Genomic DNA, 25,149 nt, shown 5'->3' on the forward strand with positions numbered 1-25,149 from the left:
CCAGGTTTTAGGAGTTTAACAATCTGACTGGACTGATTCATAGCAAGATGTGAGTCACAGATCTGCTTCAGCCTTCTATGATGAATTGGGATTAAAAACAAGTCCATTAACTTACAAGATTATTCAAATGCTGAAATGGCTTATTTTAAAATAATATCAAATATAAACATTAAATGTTGTGGAGTTGTGTTAGTTTAAAATTTTTTTTTTATTTTTTATGGAGAGATGCAGGTGTGCATTTGTTAATCACTGTTGCTCCCAAAGCCAATCCACATATCTGGACTTTTAGAAAGAATGTAAATTTTAAAGTTATTATTATTATTTATACTGTAGTATCCATAACAGTCCAGCTACGGGTCAGAGTGGCAGGGTAAGGCCAAAAGAGTCCATTATGTCTAAGCTGTTCCTGAGCTGCTTTGACCCACGCGGCATCAACAAAGGATCTTGGGTAGGGGCAGCTGGAGATGAAGAAAAATACAGAGTCAAAGAAAACACAGACATTTTTAAGCACAGCTGGGACCAGGTGGGACACTGCCCTCTGATGGAGTAACAGTGACCCAGAACTAGCTCCTCAAGTTATATAGAGTCTCCTGAACAGGAAGTTAAACTATAAGGGCATTGAAAATTGTTCAAGACTTGCGAGTTACCAAGAGGCTTCTTTGTGCACCAAAAAGTTTCACCCTGGCTCACAATCCAGTCCTCATTGAAATGGTTCCTTCCCCCAGGAACCCTCCTGATCCCTGCTCTGACCCCTAAGACAGCAGTGGTGCAAACACAAAGAGCTGGACTCATAAACAGATTCCCAGAAAACACCTTACCCAACCCCAGGGAGCGTGAGAAAAGCAGCACAGACCTGGCCCCTGGTCCACCAGACTCAGTTCTTGGATTCCCTTTCTGCATTGTAGTGATGAAAGTCAGCCTAGGGAAGTAGGTCGAGTGGGGTTTCACCTTTCATTCATTGCTAGTCATTGAACTACCAGACTGACTCCACCCTTCGGTGTACCTGTGAGTCATACATCCATAAATACCAGGTGTATTTTCAGCATACAGTCCATACAGAGTAGGTGTGTTCTATGGATATTTTTGTTGAATTCCTTGAAGTATCTTCCAGATCAGAGATTCAATTCATCAAGTTTCAAAAGCAATTCTGATTTCCAGAGGTAAGAACTGACCCTGGATTTCCAGTTACATGTTTACTGGTAACTCCTTTATTCTCAAAAACACTTATCAAGAATATCAAAAGGCTGATCCTCACCTCAGATCGTAAGTACCTCAGCAGGATGGTTATGTCTTTTAACATCTTGCTTCCATGTCAGAGGGTTCCTACTACATCTTAAATGTTCAATAGACACTCGAGAGTGAAGAAAGCTGTTATGTGATTTCTGCTTCCACGTTAAGGGGAGATCTTGGTCGTGATGGCTGAGCAGCATCATTGTCAAAACAAATGGGACTTATTTCCCTGGGGAGCAGATCCATTGGTGCCACCCACAAGAGGCCACAGAGAATCCAGACCCCTCCACAGCTCTGCGGGATTTTTCATTCTCTTCCAGCACAGAGAGGTAGAATGGAATATTCTCCTGACGTAGATATTTCATGAAGTATCCTAGCAGCTGTCTCAGTTTGCCCTTGCTTCTGTATCTGTCCAGGGTGTAGGCCATTCCCACTTCACAGCTGGGGTCCATGGTGGCCCACGTGACCGGGTGCCCTTCCGGGCCCTGCAGACAGAATGCTGGCAAGGTCTGTATGCAGCGCTGGATGTAACGCAGGCTCTTCTCATTCTGTCCTATGTCCCAGTTGTCATTTACCAGTGCAGATGACAGACATCCAGTTGGGAAAACTTAAAGTTGGGAACCCCACTGTGGAAACAAAACCCAAACCCAAACTTTCATTTCCATTCCTTTAATTTATGGATACGGACATGTTCCAGAACTCCCAGGCCTTGGTTAAACATCCACCATTGCAAAGTTGCTCATTTTGACTATTGACGACCTGTATTCATCCTAGGGAATGAACTCTTCTCACTCCAAAATGGATTCACGTGCATTACAAAAATATACAAGGGAGAACAATTTTAATAAAGAACACAAAAAACTTGCCACAAAAAGCCCAAATAACCCAGTTAATAAATGGGCAAAAGAACTAAACAGAAACTTCTCAAAAGAAGAAATACAATAGACCAGCAAATACATGAAAAAATGTTCAACACCTTTAGCAATCAGGGAAATGCAAATTAAAACAAATAATAATAAGCGTTGGCAAGAATTTTGGGAAAATAGTACACTCACATTGTTAGTTTGTGGGACTGCAAATTAGGGCAACCACTCTGGAAAGCAGTATGGAGACTGCTTTAAATACTAGGAATAGAACCACCATATGATCCAGCTACCCCACTCCTCAGAATATATCCAAAAGAAGGATCTAAAATCAGCATACTGTAGGAAACACAGCCACATCAGTGTTTATAGCAGCACATTCACAACAGCCAAGCTATGGAACCAGCCAAGGTGCCCTTCAAAGGATGAATGGATAAAGAAAACGTCACACACACACACACACACACACACACACACACACACACACACACACAATGGAGTATTACTCAGCCATAAAGAAGAATGACATAATGACATTTGCCAGTAAATGGATAGAACTGGAGATTATCATGCTAAGTGAAAAAAAAAAAAAAAACTCAGCTTAGAAAGTCAAAGGTCAAATGTTTTCTCTGATATGTGGAAGTTAATCTAAAATAAGGGGTAGCTGGGTGTGGTGGCACCTGCCTAGAATTCCAGCATTTTGGGAGGCTGAGATAGGAGGATCACGAGTTGAACGACAGGCTCAGCAACTAAGTGATGCCCTAAACAACTTAGTGAGACCCTGTCTCTACATAATATATATATATTGTGGCTTAATGGTTAAGTGCTCCTGGATTTGATTCCCAGTACAGAAAGAAAGAAAGAAAGAAAGAAAGAAAGAAGAGAAGAGAAGAGAGTAAGGGGGGGAGAAGAGATGAAAGAGTCTGTCAAAACAGAAGGAAGCTTGGTGAATGAGATGGAGGATTGAGGGGGAGGGGGAGGGACGGGGGAGGGAAGAGAGAACCTTCCTCTGTATGTACGTGAATTCACCACAGTGGATCTCACCATCATGTCCATCCAGAAGACACTAACTAACACAAACAAACACGGAAACGGGTAAATTGGAAAACACTAGCAGAAAGTAGAGGGAGGGAGGGAATGGGGTGGTGGGAGGGAAGAAGGGAGGGAAAGAGGAAATACTGGGCACTGAATCAGAGCAAATTATATTCTGTGTTTTTATAGTTATGTCAAAATGAATCCTTCCGTTATGTATAACTAAAAAGGACAAATTTTTAAAAAGCCACTGAAGAAAATGTGTTTCTGTACCTCTCAGACCCATCATCTGGGTGGTGGGCCTCACGCCGGCTCCCAGGCTTGCTCTCGGTGGAGGCCTTGAGCCCCGGGCTGTGTTCCGTGAGGTAGAGGAGTAACTTAGAATAGTTCACCTTCACTGACGTTGAAAATGCAATGGCTTTTATCTCCTCTCCCAAGCTTTCTTGACATCCTGGGAAGAAAGACGGGAAAGCAACACAGCCATTGAGGGACCTTGCTCTGTTTCCATTGCTTCTGCCTGGCTCACAACTCAATGCCACTCTTGGTTCTTCTCAGCCTTGAGCTTTACCAAGTTAGCTGGAGCACTGGCCACAAGTTGCTGTCCCCCTTCCCAGCCCTCAGGGGTTCTGAGAATGGGCATTTCTAATACGCTCCCAAGGAAAGCTGGTGTGGCTGGTTGGGGGACCCACTTTGAGAACCACTGTCATTGCCTCTGACTTGGTACCTTGGATTTGGAACTTCTGTTTCCAGTTTATGACCCCACAGTTTTTCAGGACTTCCTGTAACTTTTGAGGTTCTTTGGAGAATACACGGTACACGTTTGTGTATGGATCCATGTCATCCGTCATCTCCTGCAAGGGACGATGAAAGGTCACATCCTATCATTCCTTGTGTTTTTTCTTCATCTCTCTTGTATTGAAATCTAGAAGCCCAGAATCAGCAGAGCTTGAGCAAGACACTTTAATGGATGCATCCATTAATGAGACATCACATTCCCCAAACTGACAGAATATCAGCCTGCTAGGATAGTAATAATTCAAAGCCAAAAGTCTGCAAAATGGAATACAGTAACTGGAATTTTTCTGAAGCACTCTGGGCAGTTTGGCGTGGCGTCATTTTTACAAACTTGTGCCACATCTATTTCCTACCACTCCAACACTTGACACTGTTCTGTTGAAAGATCATCGTCCCTCTTGGGGGTCATAGATGTGGCATGTCTCCATGTGTAGTTGCTTTTAATACTAATAATCAATATATCCTTAGATTCAGATTATAGAGAATATTGGGGAGATTTCATGGTGCTGGGACACAAAATAACATACAATAAAGTTTAATATTAGTACTTAGATGAAATCATAAATAAGCAATTATGATTTGCTCAAATTTGTAAGGAGCCTGTGATTTCTTTTAGTATACAAAATTCTCTAAAAGTTATATATGAGAGTGTATTCCTCTGAGCTTTGATGTGGTGTTTGGTCTTCATTGCTTTCTAAGTGTTTATGATTAAGTTTAAGGATATTTTTCCCACTTAATAAATAAATAGTAGATTAATCATAGGTACAATTTGTATTCTTCCTATGTCTAGTTAGAGTTTTAGTCCATCATTGAGTACATGAAATAGAATAAATATTAACTATAAGCTGATTCCTCTATTCTCTGTTAGTAATAACAAAAAACATTCCACTGTTAATAACTAACATTAGATAAAATGCAGCATCCCTTCATGCTCAAAACACTAGAAAAAACAGGGATAGTGGGAACATTCCTTAACATTGTAAAGGCCATTTATGCTAAGCCCATGGCCAATATAATTCTAAATGGTGAAAAACTGAAAGCATTCCCCCTAAAAACTGGAACAAGGCAGGGATGCCCTCTTTCACCACTTCTATTCAACATCGTTCTTGAGACTCTGGCCAGAGCAATTAGACAAACCAAAGAAATTAAAGGGATACGAGTTGGAAAAGAAGAACTCAAACTATCCCTGTTCGCTGATGACATGATTATATATTTAGAGGAACCTGGAAATTCCACCAGAAAACTCTTAGAACTCATAAGTGAATTCAGTAAAGTAGCAGCTTACAAGATCAATGCTCATAAATCCAATGCATTTTTATACATAAGTGATGAATCTTCAGAAAGAGAAATTAGGAAAAGTACCCCATTCACAATAGCCTCGAAAAAAATAAAATACTTGGGAATCAATCTCACAAAAGAGGTGAAAGACCTCTACAATGAGAACTACAGAACACTAAAGAAAGAAATTAAAGAAAACCTTAGAAGATGGAAAGATCTCCCATGTTCTTGGATAGGAAGAATTAATATTGTCCATAAAATGGACATACTACCTAAAGTGCTATGCAAATTCAATGCAATTCCAATTAAAATCCCAATGACGTACCTTACAGAAATAGAGCAAGAAATTATGAAATTCATCTGGAAGAATAAGAAACCCAGAATAGCTAAAGCAATCCTTAGCAGGAAGAGTGAAACAGGGGGTATTGCAATACCAGATCTTCAACTCTACTACAAAGCAATAGTAACAAAAACGGCATGGTATTGGTACCAAAATAGACAGGTAGATCAATGGTACAGAATAGAGGACACGGACACAAACCCAAATAAATACAATTTTCTCATACTAGACAAAGGTGCCAAAAATATGCAATGGAGAAAAGATAGCCTCTTCAACAAATGGAGCTGGGAGAACTGGAAATCCATATGCAACAGAATGAAACTAAACCCATATCTCTCACCATGCACGAAACTAAACTCAAAATGGATTAAGGACCTCGGAATCAGACCAGAGACCCTGCAGATTATAGAAGAAAAGTAGGTCCAGATCTTCAACATGTCGGCTTAGGACCAGACTTCCTTAACAGGACTCCCATAGCACAAGAAATAAAAGCAAGAATCAACCACTGGGATAGATTCAAACTAAAAAGCTTTCTCTCAGCAAAGGAAACTATCAGCAATGCGAAGAAAGAGCCTACAGAGTGGGAGAATATCTTTGCCAATCATACTTCAGATAGAGCACTAATCTCCAGAATCTATAAAGAACTCAAAAAACTCTAATCCAAGAATTCAAATAATCCAATCGACAAATGGGCTAAGGAAATGAATAGACACTTCACAGAAGAAGATGTACAAGCAATCAACAAACATATGGAAAAATGTTCAACATCTCTAGTAATAAGAGAAATGCAAATCAAAACCACCCTAAGATTCCATCTCACCCCAATTAGAATGGCGATTATCAAGAATACAAGCAACAATACGTGTTGGTGAGGATGTGGGGAAAAAAGTACACTCATACATTGCTGGTGGGGCTGCAAATTAGTGCAGCCACTCTGGAAAGCAGTGTGAAGATTCCTTAGAAAACTTGGAATGGAACCACCATTTGACCCAGTTATTCCACTCCTCGGCTTATGCCCAAAGGACTTAAAATCAGCATACTACAGAGATACAGCCACATCAATGTTCATAGCTGCTCAATTCACAATAGCCAGACTGTGGAACCAACCTAGATGTCCTTCAATTGATGAATGGATAAAGAAACTGTGGTATATATATACAATGGAATATTACTCAGCCGTAAAGAATGATAAAATTATGGCATTTGCAGGTAAATGGATGAAATCGGAGAATATCATGCTAAGTGAGATAAGCCAATCTCAAAAAGCCAAAGGACGAATGATATTGCTAATAAGTGGATGATGACACATAATGGTGGGAGGGAAGGGTTAGTGTTAGGGTTAGAGTTAGGGTTAGGGAGGGGGGCAAGAATGGAGGAAGGAAGGACTGTACAGAGGGAAAAGCGGGGTGGGAGGGGTGGGGGGAAGGGAAAAAATAACAGAATGAATCAAACAACATTACTCTATGTAAATTTATGATTACACAAATGGTATGCCTTTACGCCATGTACAAACAGAGAAACAACATGTATCCCATTTGTTTACAATTTAAAAAAAACTAACATTAAAGTTCTTGGAAGGGGTAACTTCTACAGAAACTTAATGACGTATTCTTTCAGGGATATTAAAACTAATCTATTAAAAAATAGATGTGGGACAAGTTTGTTGGTGCCCTCTACCTTGCTGGGAACTGTTTTTCTTTTTAAGCTATCATACAGTAAAAACATGTTTATTGAATAAGATCATTAATTATACTCTTGAAGATTTTTAACTTAACATTTCCTTGTATTAATCATGAAATGATATAATTAATACCACAGAAGAAACATATAAAAAGACTCTGTGAACAATAAGATTCAGACTCAGCCTCAGAACACTTGGTGTCTCTGTGTGTTGTTCCTCCACCACACCAATGCCTCCTATCCACCTCAGAACCCCGGCTGCTGCTAGGGCTGGACCCCGGCAAACTTAGAAAAAAAAAACCACTTATAATCTCATTCTTATAATCCACTAATTCCATGGAAAGATGAGTATCTGTTCCTAAGAAATAACCATAGGGTGAGTTTTAATGGTGAACATATTCTGTTGTAAATTACATTGTTAAAGAGTGAGACATAAAACTGTGTAACTAATTTTGAAGAAACCTTCAAGAATTTGAGGGTTCCTGAATAAATACAGTTTCCTGCGTATAATCCGACCAAAACTTCAAATTCAATTTAGTAGATATTTTAAAAGATAATTTAAAAAGAACAAAACAAGAGGAAAATTAAAAACAACATTGGCAGTGAAAAGCGTAGGGTACAAGACAGAGGAGGGAACATAAGAATTAGAAGAGAGGGTTATGTGCTTGCTAAGAAAGATGCTACCCTCAAGAACGAAACTGACCTTCAAAGAAAGAGAACACCCCAGCAGGAAAGATTGGAAATTAAATTAAAAGCCCACCATTTAAAAAGTGTCCAGAATCAGACCAATTTTTCTTTAAATTATACCTATGCCAAAACTAAACACACAATTTTAGTTGTAGACCAACGTAACAGATGGAAAAATTCCTAACCCTAAATCTGGTAAAGAAACAACAAACAGAGATTTCTTGATCATTTTCACTTTGAATACAATGGACAAATTATGGGTAAAATGTCCAGTAGTGTGTGAAAAGAATAATAGCTGTGAATAAATAGAGTTTACTTTAGGAGGGCAAGAATGCTTCAGATTAAAAGGTCTCTCAGTATAGTAAACTAAAGAGGGGAAAATTACATATGTCTACACATTGTTAAAAAGAAAAAATATCAAATAATATAAAATTCAGTCTTTATTTTAAATTTGAGCTCCAAGAAAATGGGGGCAGTGAGAAAATAAACACTGGAAGTAATAAACGTATTTTCAAATGTAAGTTGTTATGTCCATTTCATTCAAATAAAGAATGAGATAATGATAAAACCAATATTGTTACTTGTATTATTATAATTACTTTTTTGGTTCTACATTGTGCAGTAAGGCAAGAAATTGAACAGCTGAAACAAATATTAGGAAAAAAGTAACAAATTATCTTTGTAAATTATAGTATTGTGTATTCAGAAAATCCAGGAGAACTTGACAAGCAATAGCAACTCACACAAGCAGGATTTGAAAGAATGCCGTGGCAAATTTGGAAACAAAAACCACTAATAGAAGTCAATAGCAGAAGTCCTTGAGATTAGAATCAATTCTGAAAAAGAAGGCATACTCCAGAACCATCATTTTGAAGAGGGTTCAGGACTCAGGATTCAAAAGAGGAGAAATTGAGAGACTTGGGACCAACTCAAAGCAGACGGGTGAGTCTCTCCCATTGGGGAGGCGTCCCAGATGGGACGGTGGTCCCGGAACGCAGGGAACTTGTGAAGTAGAGCTGCCGGCGAGGCGCCCCTCCCCCCGCTGGAGCAGTGAACTCAGACAACTGGGAGCATCGGAGAGGAGGCCGCTCAGCACAGCACTGGGACTCAGAGCAACCACTGGGGCTCCGGCGGCTGCCCAGGGGAGGAGTGGCGAGGAGAGCTGTGTGGACTCAGGACACTGGGGCCTGCCCTGAGGAGGAGGAGGAGGAGGAGGAGGAGGAGCGTGGCGGGTCGTTTGGACTCGCAGTGACTGCATTGGAGCTCCAGGCGGCTGCTCAGAGGAGAAGGCAAGTGGTGAGTTGTTTGGACTTAAAGTGACCACTCCTGAACACAGGGGGGCTGCCTGGAGGAGAAGCCCGGTGGGTCGCTTGGTCTTGAGTGGCCGCACCAGAGCTCTGGGCAGGTACCCAGAGGACACGTGCAGCGGGTCACGTGGATTCAGAGCCACTCAGAGTGACCGCTCCTGAACACCCAGGGGGTTACCTGGAGGAGGAGAAGGAACAGGGAGGGTCATTTTGACTCGGAGTGATTGATTGCCCAGGGCTACGGGTGGTCGGTGGGAGGAGGAGGCACGCAGTGAGTTCCTTGGACTTCCAGTGACCACACCAGAATACTGGGCGGCTGTCTGGAAGAAGAGGCGTGTGGCGGGTCTCTGGGACTCAGAGCGATTGTACGGGGCCCCAGGTGGCTGCTCAGAGGAGGGGCCGCATAGCCAGGCGATTAGGTGCAGAGCAGGGTCCCAGGATCTAGGAGGCTTCTTGGTGGAAGAGCCGCACAGAGACAGGCTTAGGGGCGGAGCGAAGGTTCCAGGACTAGGGGCAGATTCTCTGAGGAGAGGCAGCCTAAGAAGATTCATCTGCGAAGGGTGAGGCTCCCAGGCCCAGGAGGTAGGGCCGGGCCCCTGGGAACTTTGCAGAAGAAGGCAGCACAGCCCAGGCGGTAGCTGTAAATTGAAGGGAACCTCTAGAAGGGAACTGACCAGCGAGACCTCCCCACCGGGTGAGTCTTCCCTGCCGGGTGAGGTTTCCCCACAAGGACGGTAAAACCAGAGACACAGGCCCAAACAGGCCTTGGCTCAGCCCGCAGCCTAGTTCCCCTTTGGATGACCATTGGTCAACAAGTGGAGGCACCTCTGCCCACTAGCAGGGAATATACCCCACCTGAAGGCCACCACTCCTAGAGAGGCAGATTCCTTGTGGAGCACCCCATTATCAACTTCCTCCAAGACTTCAGCCTACTGAAGGCTAAGAGGGGATATATATAGAAATCTTCAGGGACATTATAAGTCAATAAAGGAAATCTGCAATATCTCAGCGGTCCACTGATACCTGAACAATATGAGAAAACAAGGAAAGAAAATGCTGCAAACAAATCTAGATGTTACATCAATAAAACCCAATGACAGCATGGCAGAAGAAATGACAGAAAAGGAGTTCAGAGTGTACATAATTAAAATGATCAGGGAAGCAAACGATGAGATGAAAGAGCAAATGCAGGCATTGAATGATCGCACCAATTGACACTTAAAAGAGCAAATACAGGAAGCAAAAGATCATTTCAATAAAGAGTTAGAGATTTTGAAAAAAAAACAAACAGAAATCCTTGACATGAAGGAAACAATAAACCAAATTAAGAACTCCATAGAAAGCATATCCAGTAGGATAGAACACCTGGAAGACAGAATCTCAGATATTGAAGACAAAATATTTAACCTTGAAAACAAAGTTGAACAAACAGAGAAGATGGTAAGAAATCATGAACAGAATCTACAAGAACTATGGGATATCATGAAAAGGCCAAATTTAAGAATTATTGGGATTGAGGAAGGCTTAGAGAAACAAACCAAAGGAATGAACAATCTATTCAATGAAATAATATCAGAAAATTTCCCAAATCTGAAGAATGAAATGGAAAATCAAGTTCAAGAGGCTTATAGGACTCCAAATACACAAAATTACAACAGACCCACACCAAGGCACATTATAATGAAAATGCCTAAAATACAAAATAAAGACAGAATTTTAAAGGCTGTGAGAGAAAAGAACCAAATTACATTCAGGGGGAAACCAATACGGATATCAGCAGATTTTTCAATCCAGACCCTAAAAGCTAGAAGGGCCTGGAACAACATTTTTCAAGCCCTGAAAGAGAATGGATGCCAACCAAGAATCTTATACCCAGCAAAACTTACCTTCAAATTTGACGATGAAATAAAATCCTTCCATGATAAACAAAAGCTAAAAGAATTTACAAAAAGAAAGCCAGCATTACAGAACATTCTCAGCAAAATATTCCATGAGGAAGAGATGAAAAACAAAGAAGCAAATCAGCAAAGGGAGGAATTATCCTAAAGGAATTGTCAAATAAAGGAGGAGCCAAGTTGTGTCAAACAAATAAATAAATAAAATTTAAAAAATGAACCAAATGACCGGGAAACCAAATCATATCTCTATAATAACCCTGAATGTTAATGGCCTGAATTCATCAATCAAAAGACATAGACTGGCAGATTGGATTAAAAAGAAAGACCCAACAATATGTTGCCTGCAAGAGACTCACCTCATAGAAAAAGATACCCATAGACTAAAGGTGAAAGGATGGGAAAAAACATACCATGCACATGGACTCAGCAAAAAAGCTGGAGTATCTATCCTCATTTCAGATAATGTGGACTTCAAGCCAAAGTTAGTCAGAAGGGATAAAGAAGGTCATTTCATACTGCTTAAGGGAAGCATAAATCAGCAAGATATAACAATCATAAACATCTATGCCCCAAACAGTGGCTCATCCATGTATGTCAAACAAATCCTTCTCAATTTCAGAAACCAAATAGACCATAACACAATAATACTAGGTGATTTTAACATGCCTCTCTCACCACTGGACAGATCTTCCAGACAAAAATTGAACAAAGAAACCATAGATCTCAATAACACAATCAATAATTTAGACTTAACGGACATTTATAGAATATACCATCCAACCAAGAGCGAATACGCTTTCTTCTCAGCAGCACATGGATCCTTCTCTAAAATAGACCATATATTATGCCACAAAGCTAATGTTAGCAAATACAAGAAGATAGAGACACTAGCATGTATTCTATCAGATCATAATGGATTGAAGTTAGAAATAAATGAAAGAGTAAAACACAGAAACTATTCCAACATCTGGAGATTAAACAATATGCTATTATATGATGAATGGATAACAGAAGATATTAGGAAGGAAATTAAAAAATTCTTAGAGGTAAATGAGAACAAAGAAACATCATATCAAAATCTCTGGGACACTATGAAAGCAGTACTTAGAGGGAAATTTATTTCATGGAGCGCATTTAATAAAAGAAGCAAAACTTAAAAAATAAACGACCTAACACTACAGCTCAAAGCCCTAGAAAAAGAAGAACGGATCAGCACCAAAAGTAGTAGAAGACAGGAAATAGTTAAACTCAGAGCTGAAATTAATGAAATTGAAACAAAAGAAACAATACAAAAAATTGACAAAATAAATAGTTGGTTCTTCGAAAAAATAAACAAAATTGATAAACCTTTAGCCACACTAACAAAGAGAAGACGAGAGAAAACCCAAATCACTAAAATTCGGAATGAACAAGGAAATATCACAACAGACAGGATTGAAATACAAAATATAATTAGAAGCTATTTTGAAAATCTGTACTCCAACAAAACAGAAAACCTCGAAGACATCAACAGGTTTCTAGAGACATATGAATTGCCTAAACTGAACGAGGAGGACATACACAATTTAAATAGACCAATTTCAAGTATTGAATTAGAAGAAGTCATCAAAAGCCTACCAACAAATAAAAGTCCGGGACCAGATGGGTTCTCAGCCGAGTTCTACAAAACCTTTAAAGAGGAGCTCATTCCAATACTTCTGAAAGTATTCCATGAAATAGAAGAGGAGGGAACCCTCCCAAACTCATTCTATGAAGCCAATATCACACTGATACCTAAACCAGACAGAGACTCATCAAGGAAAGAAAATTTCAGACCAATATCCTTAATGAACATTGACACAAAAATTCTCAACAAAATTCTAGCAAATCGCATACAAAAACATATTAAAAAGACAGTGCACCATGATCAAGTGGGTTTCATCCCAGGGATACAAGGTTGGTTCAACATCAGGAAATCAATAAATGTAATTCACCATATCAATAGACTTAAAGTCAAGAATCACATGATTATTTCAATAGATGCAGAAAAAGCTTTCGATAAAATACAGCACACCTTCATGCTCAAAACACTAGAAAAAATAGGGATAGTGGGAACATTCCTTAACATTGTAAAGGCCATCTATGCTAAGCCCATGGCTAATATCATTCTAAATGGTGAAAAACTTAAAGCATTCCCCCTAAAAACTGGAACAAGGCAGGGATGCCCTCTTTCACCACTTCTATTCAACATCGTTCTTAAGACTCTGGCCAGAGCAATTAGACAAACCAAAGAAATTAAAGGGATACGAATTGGAAAAGAAGAACTCAAACTATCCCTGTTCGCTGATGACATGATTATATATTTAGAGGAACCTGGAAATTCCACCAGAAAACTCTTAGAACTCATATGTGAATTCAGTAAAGTAGCAGCTTACAAGATCAATGCTCATAAATCCAATGCATTTTTATACATAAGTGATGAATCTTCAGAAAGAGAAATTAGGAAAAGTACCCCATTCACAATAGCCTCGAAAAAAATAAAATACTTGGGAATCAATCTCACAAAAGAGGTGAAAGACCTCTACAATGAGAACTACAGAACACTAAAGAAAGAAATTAAAGAAAACCTTAGAAGATGGAAAGATCTTCCATTTTCTTGGATAGGAAGAATTAATATTGTCAAAATGGCCATACTACCTAAGTGCTATACAAATTCAATGCAATTCCAATTAAAATCCCAATGGCGTACCTTACAGAAATAGAGCAAGCAATTATGAAATTCATCTGGAAGAATAAGAAACCCAGAATAGCTAAAGCAATCCTTAGCAGGAAGAGTGAAACAGGGGGTATTGCAATACCAGATCTTCAACTCTACTACAAAGCAATAGTAACAAAAACGGTATGGTATTGGTACCAAAATAGACAGGTAGGTCAATGGTACAGAATAGAGGACACGGACACAAACCCAAGTAAATACAATTTTCTCATACTAGACAAAGGTGCCAAAAATATGCAATGGAGAAAAGATAGCCTCTTCAACAAATGGCGCTGGGAGAACTGGAAATCCATATGCAACAGAATGAAACTAAACCCATATCTCTCACCATGCACGAAACTAAACTCAAAATGGATTAAGGACCTCGGAATCAGACCAGAGACCCTGCAGATTATAGAAGAAAAGTAGGTCCAGATCTTCAACATGTCGGCTTAGGACCAGACTTCCTTAACAGGACTCCCATAGCACAAGAAATAAAAGCAAGAATCAATAACTGGGATAGATTCAAACTAAAAAGCTTTCTCTCAGCAAAGGAAACTATCAGCAATGCGAAGAAAGAGCCTACAGAGTGGGAGAATATCTTTGCCAATCATACTTCAGATAGAGCACTAATCTCCAGAATCTATAAAGAACTCAAAAAACTCTAATCCAAGAATTCAAATAATCCAATCGACAAATGGGCTAAGGAAATGAATAGACACTTCACAGAAGAAGATGTACAAGCAATCAACAAACATATGGAAAAATGTTCAACATCTCTAGTAATAAGAGAAATGCAAATCAAAACCACCCTAAGATTCCATCTCACCCCAATTAGAATGGCGATTATCAAGAATACGAGCAACAACAGGTGTTGGTGAGGATGTGGGGAGAAAGGTACACTCATACATTGCTGGTGGGACTGCAAATTAGTGCAGCCACTCTGGAAAGCAGTGTGGAGATTCCTTAGAAAACTTGGAATGGACCCTCCATTTGACCCAGCTATCCCACTCCTCCGCCTATACCCAAAGGACTTAAAATCAACATACTACAGAGATACAGCCACATCAATGTTCATAGCTGCTCAATTCACAATAGCCAGACTGTGGAACCAACCTAGATGCCCTTCAATTGATGAATGGATAAAGAAGCTGTGGTATATATATACAATGGAATATTACTCAGCCATAAAGAATGATAAAATTATGGCATTTGCAGGCAAATGGATGAAATTGGAGAATATCATGCTAAGTGAGATAAGCCAATCTCAAAAAGCCAAAGGAAGAATGATATCGCTAATAAGTGGATGATGACACATAATGGGGGGAGGGAAGGGTTAGTGTTAGGGTTAGAGTTAGGGTTAGGGAGGGGGGCAAGTATGGAGGAAGGAAGCACTGTATAGAGGGAAAAGAGGGGTGGGAGGGGTGGGGGGAAGGGAAAAAATAACAGAATGAATCAAACAACATTACTCTATGTAAATTTATGATTACACAAATGGTATGCCTTTACGCCATGTACAAACAGAGAAACAACATGTATCCCATTTTTTTACAATAAAATTTAAAAAAAAAGAAGTCAATAGCAAAATAATAATACTTTGAATAAGAAAGTTAATTTAATAGTACTAACAAATAACATAAAATACCTGTGAATAAAGTGAATGGAGAGTCATATGGATAAACCAAGGAAAACACTAACATTTTACTAAATGTTAATTTACTAAATAATACAACAGGAACCGAGAAAATCTAGATATATAGACCATGATTCTAGATGAAAAGATTTAGTATCACACAAAAATCAGTCCTTTCACAACTATTCAATAAAGCGAATCCAATTCAAATCTAATTGCCACAGATATTTGGAGGGTAACTGGAAAAATTAAATTATGTAAAAACTAAGTCTTCCTAATGATTCAGAAGACTGAGGCAGGAGGATCTCAAGTTTGGGGCTAGATTCAGCAACTTAGCAAGACCCTGTCTCAAAGTATAAAATAAAAAGGAGCCAGGCACCATGGCACATGCCTGTAATCCTAGTGACTCGGGAGGCTGAGGCAGGAGAACTGAGAGTTCAAAGCCAGCCTCACCAAAGTGCACTAAATAACTCAGTGACACCCTGTCTCTAAATAAAATACAAAATAGGTCTGGGGGGCTGGGGATATAACTCAGTTGGTAGAGTCCTTGCCTCGCAAGCACAAGGCCCTGGGTTCAATCCCCAGCATCACAAAACAAAACAAAAAAGATCTGGGGATGTAGCTCAGTGTAAAACACCCCATCCCCAGTGCAAAAAAAAAGAAAAAAAGAAAATTAAAAATTTCTGCATGTCAAATCTCCATTAATCAATAAAATAAAAATAATTATAAATTGGAAAAAATTTGTAGTGTGTCTCATTCATGCTAGTATCCCTAGTACACTTTTACATAATTTAAAAAATGTCAAAAAATATGTAGAACCATAAGAATGGGATCCTAATTAGAATAATACTCCATGTATGTATGTATAATATGTCAAAAGACTGTACAATAAGATACCATTTTTCATCCATGAGTTTGGCAGAAGTTAATATTCAGTGCTGAGGAGAATAGCTGGGGATGGTTCTTCCATTTTCTGCTAATGGAAATAAAATTGCAGCAATCTTGTGGGACAGCAATCTGGCAGTGATTACTAGAACTTTGAAAAAAAAATGGTCTTTGTTTTGGTAATGCCCCTTATGGAAATCAGTCAGATGAGAAAAGGTATGAAGACATGTATCTGGGATGTTATTGAAGCATTATTTGCAGAGGCAAAGAGCTGTGAGCACTTCAAAACCAGTGACAGGAGACTGGCTTCCAACATTACCATAATGCACATTTACTGAAATACTGTACAGTTTTAAAAAGAATAGATTAGTGCTTCACTGATGAACCAGGAGTGATGTCCATGGTGGGCTAAAGGTAAAATAAAGAGTTACGAAAGAAGTAGCAGATACCCTCATGTGCATTAGTATGAGTAAGAACATTGATTACTTCAAGGAGGTGGGAAAGAAGGCCAAAGGTTATTAACTTTTTAGAACAAAGCTGGAGTTTTCTACTGGTATAATTTGCATATATTATTTGGAGATGAAAACTTAACAAAGAAAAAAATAAATTTTTTTTCTAGTTAAATTTTCCTGCATTGCACCCTTGAACATTTTTATTCAAAATTGAATGGATCTTTCTTCCTTCCTTCCTTCCTTTCTTTTTCTTTCTTTCTTTCTTTTTCTTTCTTTCTTTCTTTCTTTCTTTCTTTCTTTCTTTCTTTCTTTCTTTCTTTCTTTCTTTCTTTCTTTCTTTCTTTTTATTCTATTTCATGCCAATCAGAACAGCAAGCATCAAGAATATAAATAACAATAAATGTTGGCGAGGGGGTAGGGGGAAAAGGAATACTCCCACCATGTTGGGGGACATGTAAATGCGTACAGCCACTAGGGAAATCAGTATGGAGGTTCCTCGAAAAGCTGAAACTAGATCCACCGTACGATCCAGCTATACCACTCCTAAGTATTTATCCAAAAGAATTAAAGCCAGCATATTTTAGAGATACATGCATACCCATGCTTACTGTAGCACAATGCACAGTAGCCAAGTTTTGGAATCAACCTAGGTGTCTGTCAATGGATGAATGTACACAGAATATGTGGCATATGTACACAGTGGAATCGTAGTCAGCCACAAAGAAGAATGGAATTATGTCATTTGCAGGAAAATGGGTGGAACTGGAGAACATAATTTTCAATAAAATAAGTCATGATTTTGGATGAAATAAGTCAGGCTTAGAAAGATATCAGAAGTGTTTTTCTCATATGTAGAAGCTACAAGGAAAGAACAGAGGAGGAAACAAAAATAGAAGGACTTTATGAAATTAGAAGGGAGACCAGCAGACTAGAGGAAGGTGATCAAGGGCAGAGAGGAGAAGAGGGCCGGGAGGTATTGAGGAGTGAAATTGATTGAATTATAAATTCATCTATACTATAAGTTACATTGCTCAAATACACATACTAATTACAAAGTCACAGAAATAGAAAGAAACATTTGATCCTCTCTAATTATTTAGTATACCAAAGTTTGAAGAAATTGGACATGGAATTTAATAAACTAAATATTAATCCTCAAACTCAAATTGTCAGGAAGCCAGGATCAAATAAACATCTTCCTGGCAGGTGTCCATAAGGAAGCCACAGCAGGTCTAGGCTGGCCTGGTTTCTGACCACTACACCCCTTATTTCCTCAAGTTAGGGTCACTATATTACTTTCTGACCTGATTTGCAAACCAGTCTTGACCTGGAGTAGGTTATTCCTATTTGAGAACTCAGCTTTTGTAGCTGTAATGAAGCAGGGCTGGCCCAGAAGCTTCAGCTCACTGACTTGATGTTCATGGAGTTGGGGAAGTTCATAGACTTTAGGGTCAAAAGAGATGCAAGTTTGTATCTCAGCTTAGACACTTACTCCTTCATGTGACTTCAGCCAAAAACGATGGCAAGTAATATTTACAATTATATGCCATGTACCAAGGCTTTGATATAAAGTATCTAATTTAAGTCTTCAATAATCCCATAAAAAAGGGAATAAGAATTATTCCCACTTTTCAGGAGATAAAACTGAGGTTCCGAGAAGTACCTGTGGCCACTTAGCTAGTAGAATGCCTAGATGAATCCTGTGCTCTAACAGGATGGGTGGGGATGCAGAACCCGTCTGAGCGACCAAGTTCTGAAGGAGTGTCTTTAAAGTCTCCCAGATTTTCTTTGGCCTTGCCTACATCCCTGGTGAGCCTGAACCGAGGAGGCTCCTCATACCCTTTGAAGCTGATTGGTTCCACCCACCTGGTCTGTGTGCCCACCTGTTTCTGAGGACTGATAATGACCGTCTGATACTCTGGCCAGGAGTCCACCAGCAGCTCCATGTTGAAGGGGTTTCCATGGTTGATGTAATACAAAGAGCCATACACCTGAGGGAGGAGCAGAAGGGAAGGTTGCCCTGGTATCCTCAGAGATGGGGTCCTGAATGTGATGACGAAGAGAGAAATGGGGACCCAGAGAGAGTGGCAGGAAGAGTTCAGATGGTCACTAGATGAGTGCTCTCTCCAGGACTATGACTATATGGGTGAGAGTGAAGCTACCTGCAAACAGGAAGGACTTGCAGCTGTCCTTGTGGATGAATACCTCTGTGCACTAACCTTGCTGGGCACTTGCTCTGCTCTTAACGCTTACATGGCATGGGTTTATTTAGTGCTCTCACAACTTCAAGAGGTAGGTGCTAATATATTCCCATTTCACAGGTGCAGAAACCAAGGCACAGAGAGGAAAGACACCTGCTCAAAGCTGCCCAACTAGAAAGTGGCAGCAGAGGCATGCATACCTGTTTAGCTTGGCTATCAAACCTGTGTTCTTAGCCACCATCCTTCACTGCCTCCAAATCAATGATAAAACCTGCAGAGTGGACCTAGTGCTCTAGATTGGCCTTCACCCCAGCTCCATCCTCATTTGCAGCTAACTCTTGGCAGGAAGTCAGGGAGGGAGGACAAGAGTTATGAGTCTGCTGTTTTCTCACCCTCAACACCCTGACCTTCACCTGTTCCCTCACCTTCAGGGATTCAGGGATGCTCCCAGCCAAGGATTTGTATAGGCTCAGCAGCTTCTGGGAACAATGAAGCAGCAACATTTCATGGGGTGCTTTGGTCCTCAAGCCCTTCAAAAAGAAACTCTGAAGAGATAAGTCAAAGGAGAGTTTTAAAGGAACAAAGGAATTAAAAATGCATTTTATACATATGTATTTAGGCAGTACTCTTGAGGTAGATTCCGTTAGAATCATCCTTACTGTGAAGACACCAGAGCTCAGAGAGACTAAGTAACTTCCTCAGGCTGTACTAGAAATGAGTGGCAGAATCAGATTTTGAAACCTCATACAAGTGACTCCAAAATCCATGTTCTCCCACCCTCATGGAAAGAGTTAAAAGAGCACATTAAGAGTGTAAAACAAAACAATAATAAATAAGGTTGAGATTACAGCAAAGGCAGTTTGATTCTGGTGCAGAGTCGATTTGCAAACTGGAAACAGGCTCAGTTAGACTGCACCAGTGTCACAGAAGGAAGGTGAACTTGGGCCTCCAGAGCGAGAAGTAGGTAGTGCCACTTGGCATTCTTTGGAGGAGAAAAGCAAAATCGAGGTAAGTTTGACACAAATCAGGGTGGCTGTAAGTTGTGTAAATTCACTGGAACATCCAGCTCAAGAAGCAAACTGGCCAATCCAGTTTCTCAGATTTTTCAAGGTATCCTTAGATCCCATAAGATTTCCCTCCTGTGAACTCAGTTCCCAGCATGATGTGTGTGTGGCAATTTACCCCATCATTAAAATCTGTAATGCTTAGTAAAAAAAAAAAAAAGAAAAAAATGTTGCTTTCTTTTTGACCATTCTGCAGTCATTCTGATTTTTATACTATCAAGGGTTCTATGAGGTTCCCAGGTGCCTGCCATAGACCCCCACACCACTACCATTACCCTTTCCCTATGTTTTAGCATCAGACGTCTCCTTTCACTGGGAATTGAGATCGCAGCCTCTGAGGGCAGTCATGAATGGAAAACTTAGAGCAGGGATTGGCATACATTTTCTTAGTGGGACAACTAGCACATATTTTAGGCTTATGTACATTTTGGAAGTTGTTCCATCTTCACTATGATAAATAAAAAGGGAATTTTCTCACACATAGGCATAGACTTCAGTTAGACTGACATTCGCTATTCTTGAAACTGTGCCAAGAATTTAACAATAACTTGGAGAAAGCCATTGTCACGAATGATGTGCTTTAAGGCTGAGGATGGGTTCAAATTTTAGCTCTCCCTCCTACTTCTCTGTCAAGTTGCTTAACCAATCAGAGCCTCAAAATGTTTTCTCACCAGAGTGAATATCTTTCAGAGGTATGGAATTACACAACACAACACATGTGAAATGCCCGGCACTACACCCAGCATAAGGTAAGTATATGTATTTATATGTTAGTTTTTTTTGTGATGATTTTGTATTGACAAAGTTGTCATCTATAGATTTAACAATTATATCTATTAATGTGTAGAGTAATTAAACACATGAAGAAATTGCCAACTTAGTTAACATAAGATAAAGAACCCAGGGATATTTGAAATAGTCATTAGCAAGTAATTTAATATACATGTTTAAACTTTTTAACCATGGAAGTAAAATAGTTAATGAATATGTATTGATTGACACGCAAGATGAAGCATGTATTTTCTTTCCTGGGGTTGAAGTCCTATTAAAATTACACTGTGTTCTGTAACGTGGTGAAGCAATCTTTAAACAGAGGCATCCTTTTAGAGAACTCAGAATTTCAGAATGTTTGAATTGTTTTAGGAACTTCTGGAAAATAGAATCGGGTCTGTGCTACAGTCCAGGGTGTCTTATGCTGCTCTTGTAAATGCCAGGAACAGCTACTCTTTCTTTTTTCCATTTCCAAACACTTTCCTTGCTTTCTGTTTCTTCCCCGATTTACCTAAAATTATCTTTATGACTTTCATTATTATTTTCCCCTTTGAACTTCCAAAGTTTCAGAAGTTTTAATTCAAGATCAACCAGGCTTGATCAGATTCCCACAAAGAACGTGTGTTTTCTGAGAACTCTGTGTCCTGAATGGACACATGAGAAGAAAAAAAACTTTGGTTCTCCATAGAGATCAGCTAACCACATCTTCCTCCAGACTACCTCTCACACCCACTCCCTGCTCTGTCCCCTCGGCCACTTTAGTCCAGAGCCTCCTCCTTCTCTCGTTAGAATATTGCTGCTCTCGTTGCTACAGGAGCCTCTACTTCTGAAATACACCTAAAGAAAAATTTTCTCTACCCTCATCTCAAATTTTTGCCTCTAAATCAGAAAACTGCTTACAACTCTGGGTGGACTCCTCCCCTCACTCATTTAATTGTGATGAAGCGTACATAATATCAAATTTACTTTTTTTTAACCATTTTAAAAATGTGTGACTCAGCAGCATTCAATACATCCAGTGTTGAACAACCCTACCACTACTTCCAGAACTTTTTTGCTATTTCGAACAGAAACCATGCCCATTCAGTGACAGGTATCCATTCCCCTGCGCCTAGTAACTGCCATTCCACCTTCTGTCTCTGGGACTCTGACTATTCTGGGGACTCCATATAAGTAGAATGATATAATACTTGTTTGTGTCTGACTTACTTCACTCAGCATAATGCACCTGGGGTACACTGGAGAAGAACCATCTTGACATTGGAAACTCAGCACAGGTAAAAGCAGACTCAGGAGCCCAAAGGCCAGGGGTCAGATTCCAGCTCCACCCGTGAAGCGCCCCATGCAACCTTTCTAGTATCAAGTTTCTCACAAAAAATGGGAATTATGGTCCCTACATATCAGGACCCTCCAATTACAAGTAGCAGAGTAGTTCTGGCTTCATTTAAGCAAAAAAAGAAAATGAATCATCAAGATGTAGAGCAGTTCTCAGAACCCAAAGAAAGTTCATTCCAGTACCTGGTAAGGATGGGAATCAGGCATCTCTGTACAACTGAGTACAGAGATTAAAGACTGATTTCTTTAGGGATTGGGGAAATGGGAAATGTTAACAGAAAAATCTAGAACTACATATGTTCACTACAGCTTACCTTAAAGGGTTGTTCCCAGGATTAAATACATGTAAACAGCTAGCACAATGACTTTGCAAGACACAATACACATCAGTCACTATTAATTCTGAACAGTAAGGGCAATCATTGCAAACTGGCCTCTTATGAACTTTTGATAGGAACATGAGCAATTGCATGTTTTCTAGAAAGGCCTTTGGCAGCATGTATCAAGAATCTCACAGTTGCTCCTATTTCTTCACCCATTAGTTTTGCTTCTATACCAGATTATAACCATGAAAACTGGCAATCATGTACAAGGATGCCCCTTATGCTGTTATTTTTAATAATAATAATATAGTTATGGAAGCATTTTAAATTTCCAAAATAGGGGAATATTTATTCCTCTATAGCATAGCTAGGGCATATGATCAACTGTTTTGCAGACTTTAAAGTTAAGTCTAAAGATGTTTCATGAAATTGTCTGTGATGTTGCTCACATGGAAAACCCACAATCCTGGTTAAATCCAGCTCTCCTACCCTGGGCTGGACCTGTACTGCTGCATGTGACTGGAGAAAAGGCACACATTCACACCGACTGCTCTTAATTCAAATTTGTGATCACACTCCTCAAGTGGACCCTCAGGACCTCCAGACCATCCTACTTCTTCAGTCACTCCCCTATCTTCAAAACCACACTTCCTCCCTGTTTTCACTCTCTGCCGGTGGGTGGTGACCTTACTCTTGGTTTCATTGAGAAAATGTAAACAGTCACACGTGGAGTTCCACAGACTGCCTCTGTCATGATTTCCTTCTTGTGTTAGTCAGACTGTGTTACTGTAACAAAACATCCAAGGTAATCAACTAAAAAGAGGAAAAGACTGTTTTGGCTTACAGGCAGAGGTTTCAGTCCATAGTTGGTTGGTTGGTTCCGTTGATTTTGTGCTTGGGCTGTGTATCACAGCAGGGAGAGCATCGGGGGCAAGCTGCTCACCTTGTGGTGACTAGGATGTAAAAGAGAGAGGCAGGGTCTGGATTTCCACCTCCTCCTTGACAACACACTCCCAAGGACCTAAGATCTCCCATCAGGCCTCACCTTTTAAAGATACCACCACCTTCCAATAGCACTGATTTTAGGTGCTCAAAAATATTTTCTTCTTTGTCTTAAAGATTATGTTAGCCACATTTTCTCAGAAAGTTGACTATGCCTGGAGTGAGGAGAGTTGGTGCTTAGTCTTCAAGAAAAAGTATTCCAAGGGCCCATCTCTGCTCCTCACTGATTCATCCATTCACTCATTCACTGAGCAGAAGTTCACTGATTTCACACCATGCCAAGTGCTGTGCCAGATGCTGGAACTACAAAGAATAAGACATGGTCTCACTTTCCAAGGAGGTTCTTCTCCTCTGGAGGAACGTGCTGTAAGAGGTTTGCAGAATGGGCACGATTCTTTGCCATTTGCTTGGTTCTCATCATTCTAACCGACTTGTTCTAAAGATGTGGTTTTATCTCAAAACATCTGTTTTGTGTTAATGCATTTCCAAGCAAGTCACATAAAGTACCTTCTTTGCAGTCGTGGTTTTTATTCATTATCTTCCTGTCCTATGGAACAATCATGTTCGTTTGATTCTTCAAAAATTCTCTCAGAGTCTCAGGTATACACCACCGACCACTGTGCAAAATGCTTCATGTATAATTTGTGATTTAATGGAATCCTCATGACAACCTACACAGTAGGTATTATTATTCCCATTTTGCTGACAGAGAAAGTGTGACTCCAAGATCAAGTACCCAAGTACCAAGAAGAAGAGTCGAGGTTTGAGCTCTGATCTGTTTGATTTCCAAGACTATGTTCAAATGACTGTGCTTCCTTTTGTATTGATTCTGTCTACAGACACACACACACACACACACACACACACACACACACACACACCCCCTATGGGGACTGCATTTTCCAGAATCATTGTGACTGAAAATGATTTATGATCCCCTTACAAGCCATCAAAAATTACTTAGAAATTCTTGTATTTATTTATTTTTTTATTTATTTTTTAATTAAACAAAGTACAGATTTATTGAAGGTGAAGGTGAAAGCAGCACTCTGCAAGATAGAGTGCCAAGCATGAGAGAGGCTCTGTATTTTTTTTTAAGAATATGTCTATTTATATAATAACTTTAAATGTCATAGAAGAGATCAGGTATATGAAATACGAATATATATTATATATAATTATATACAATCAGGTGTTCATTTGTATAAGGCTGGAAAAAAGTTCCAAAGTTCTGGTGCATATCTTACTAATGTGCTACTTTGTTTCATAAAGACTCTCAGGTGGGTACACACACCTGAGAACATATACACAGATAGCTGTTCACCTATCATCATTACAGAATTAATCTGGGCTAGCATCACATACCTTCTTAACTATAACAAGGACATTTTCCAATGTCACTGAATACTCTTTGGAGAAATCATTTTAGTGATTTTCTGGTAATCTTTTGCTTGGATATACTATCATTAATTTAACCATGTCTCTGTGATGGATTTTGGATTTTTTCTAAATTTGCAGTATTTTGACACTACAATAAATTTTATTGTATTTTCATATTTATATGTATGTGTTTTTTTTATTTGGGTTGATATTCTATTTATGGAATTATTGAGTAAGAGGTTTTGCTCTACTTTGAAAT

The 25,149-nt window shown here is 39.5% G+C and overlaps 1 protein-coding gene across 1 annotated transcript; it reads right to left on the reverse strand.

Annotated features, from left to right (window-relative positions):
• Positions 1-1,065: 1,065 nt before the first annotated feature.
• LOC306638390 (glycine N-acyltransferase-like protein 1) lies at positions 1,066-23,493 on the reverse strand. Its single transcript, XM_079101694.1, is given in 7 exon segments — positions 1,066-1,813; positions 1,816-1,856; positions 3,399-3,576; positions 3,850-3,976; positions 18,698-18,805; positions 19,441-19,560; positions 23,353-23,493. Coding segments are annotated over 6 exon segments (894 nt in total). The 5' UTR covers positions 19,519-19,560; positions 23,353-23,493; the 3' UTR covers positions 1,066-1,451.
• Positions 23,494-25,149: the final 1,656 nt, after the last annotated feature.

Source organism: Sciurus vulgaris (genome assembly GCF_902686455.1).
Source record: "Sciurus vulgaris genome assembly, chromosome: 11".
NCBI lineage: Eukaryota > Metazoa > Chordata > Mammalia > Rodentia > Sciuridae > Sciurus > Sciurus vulgaris.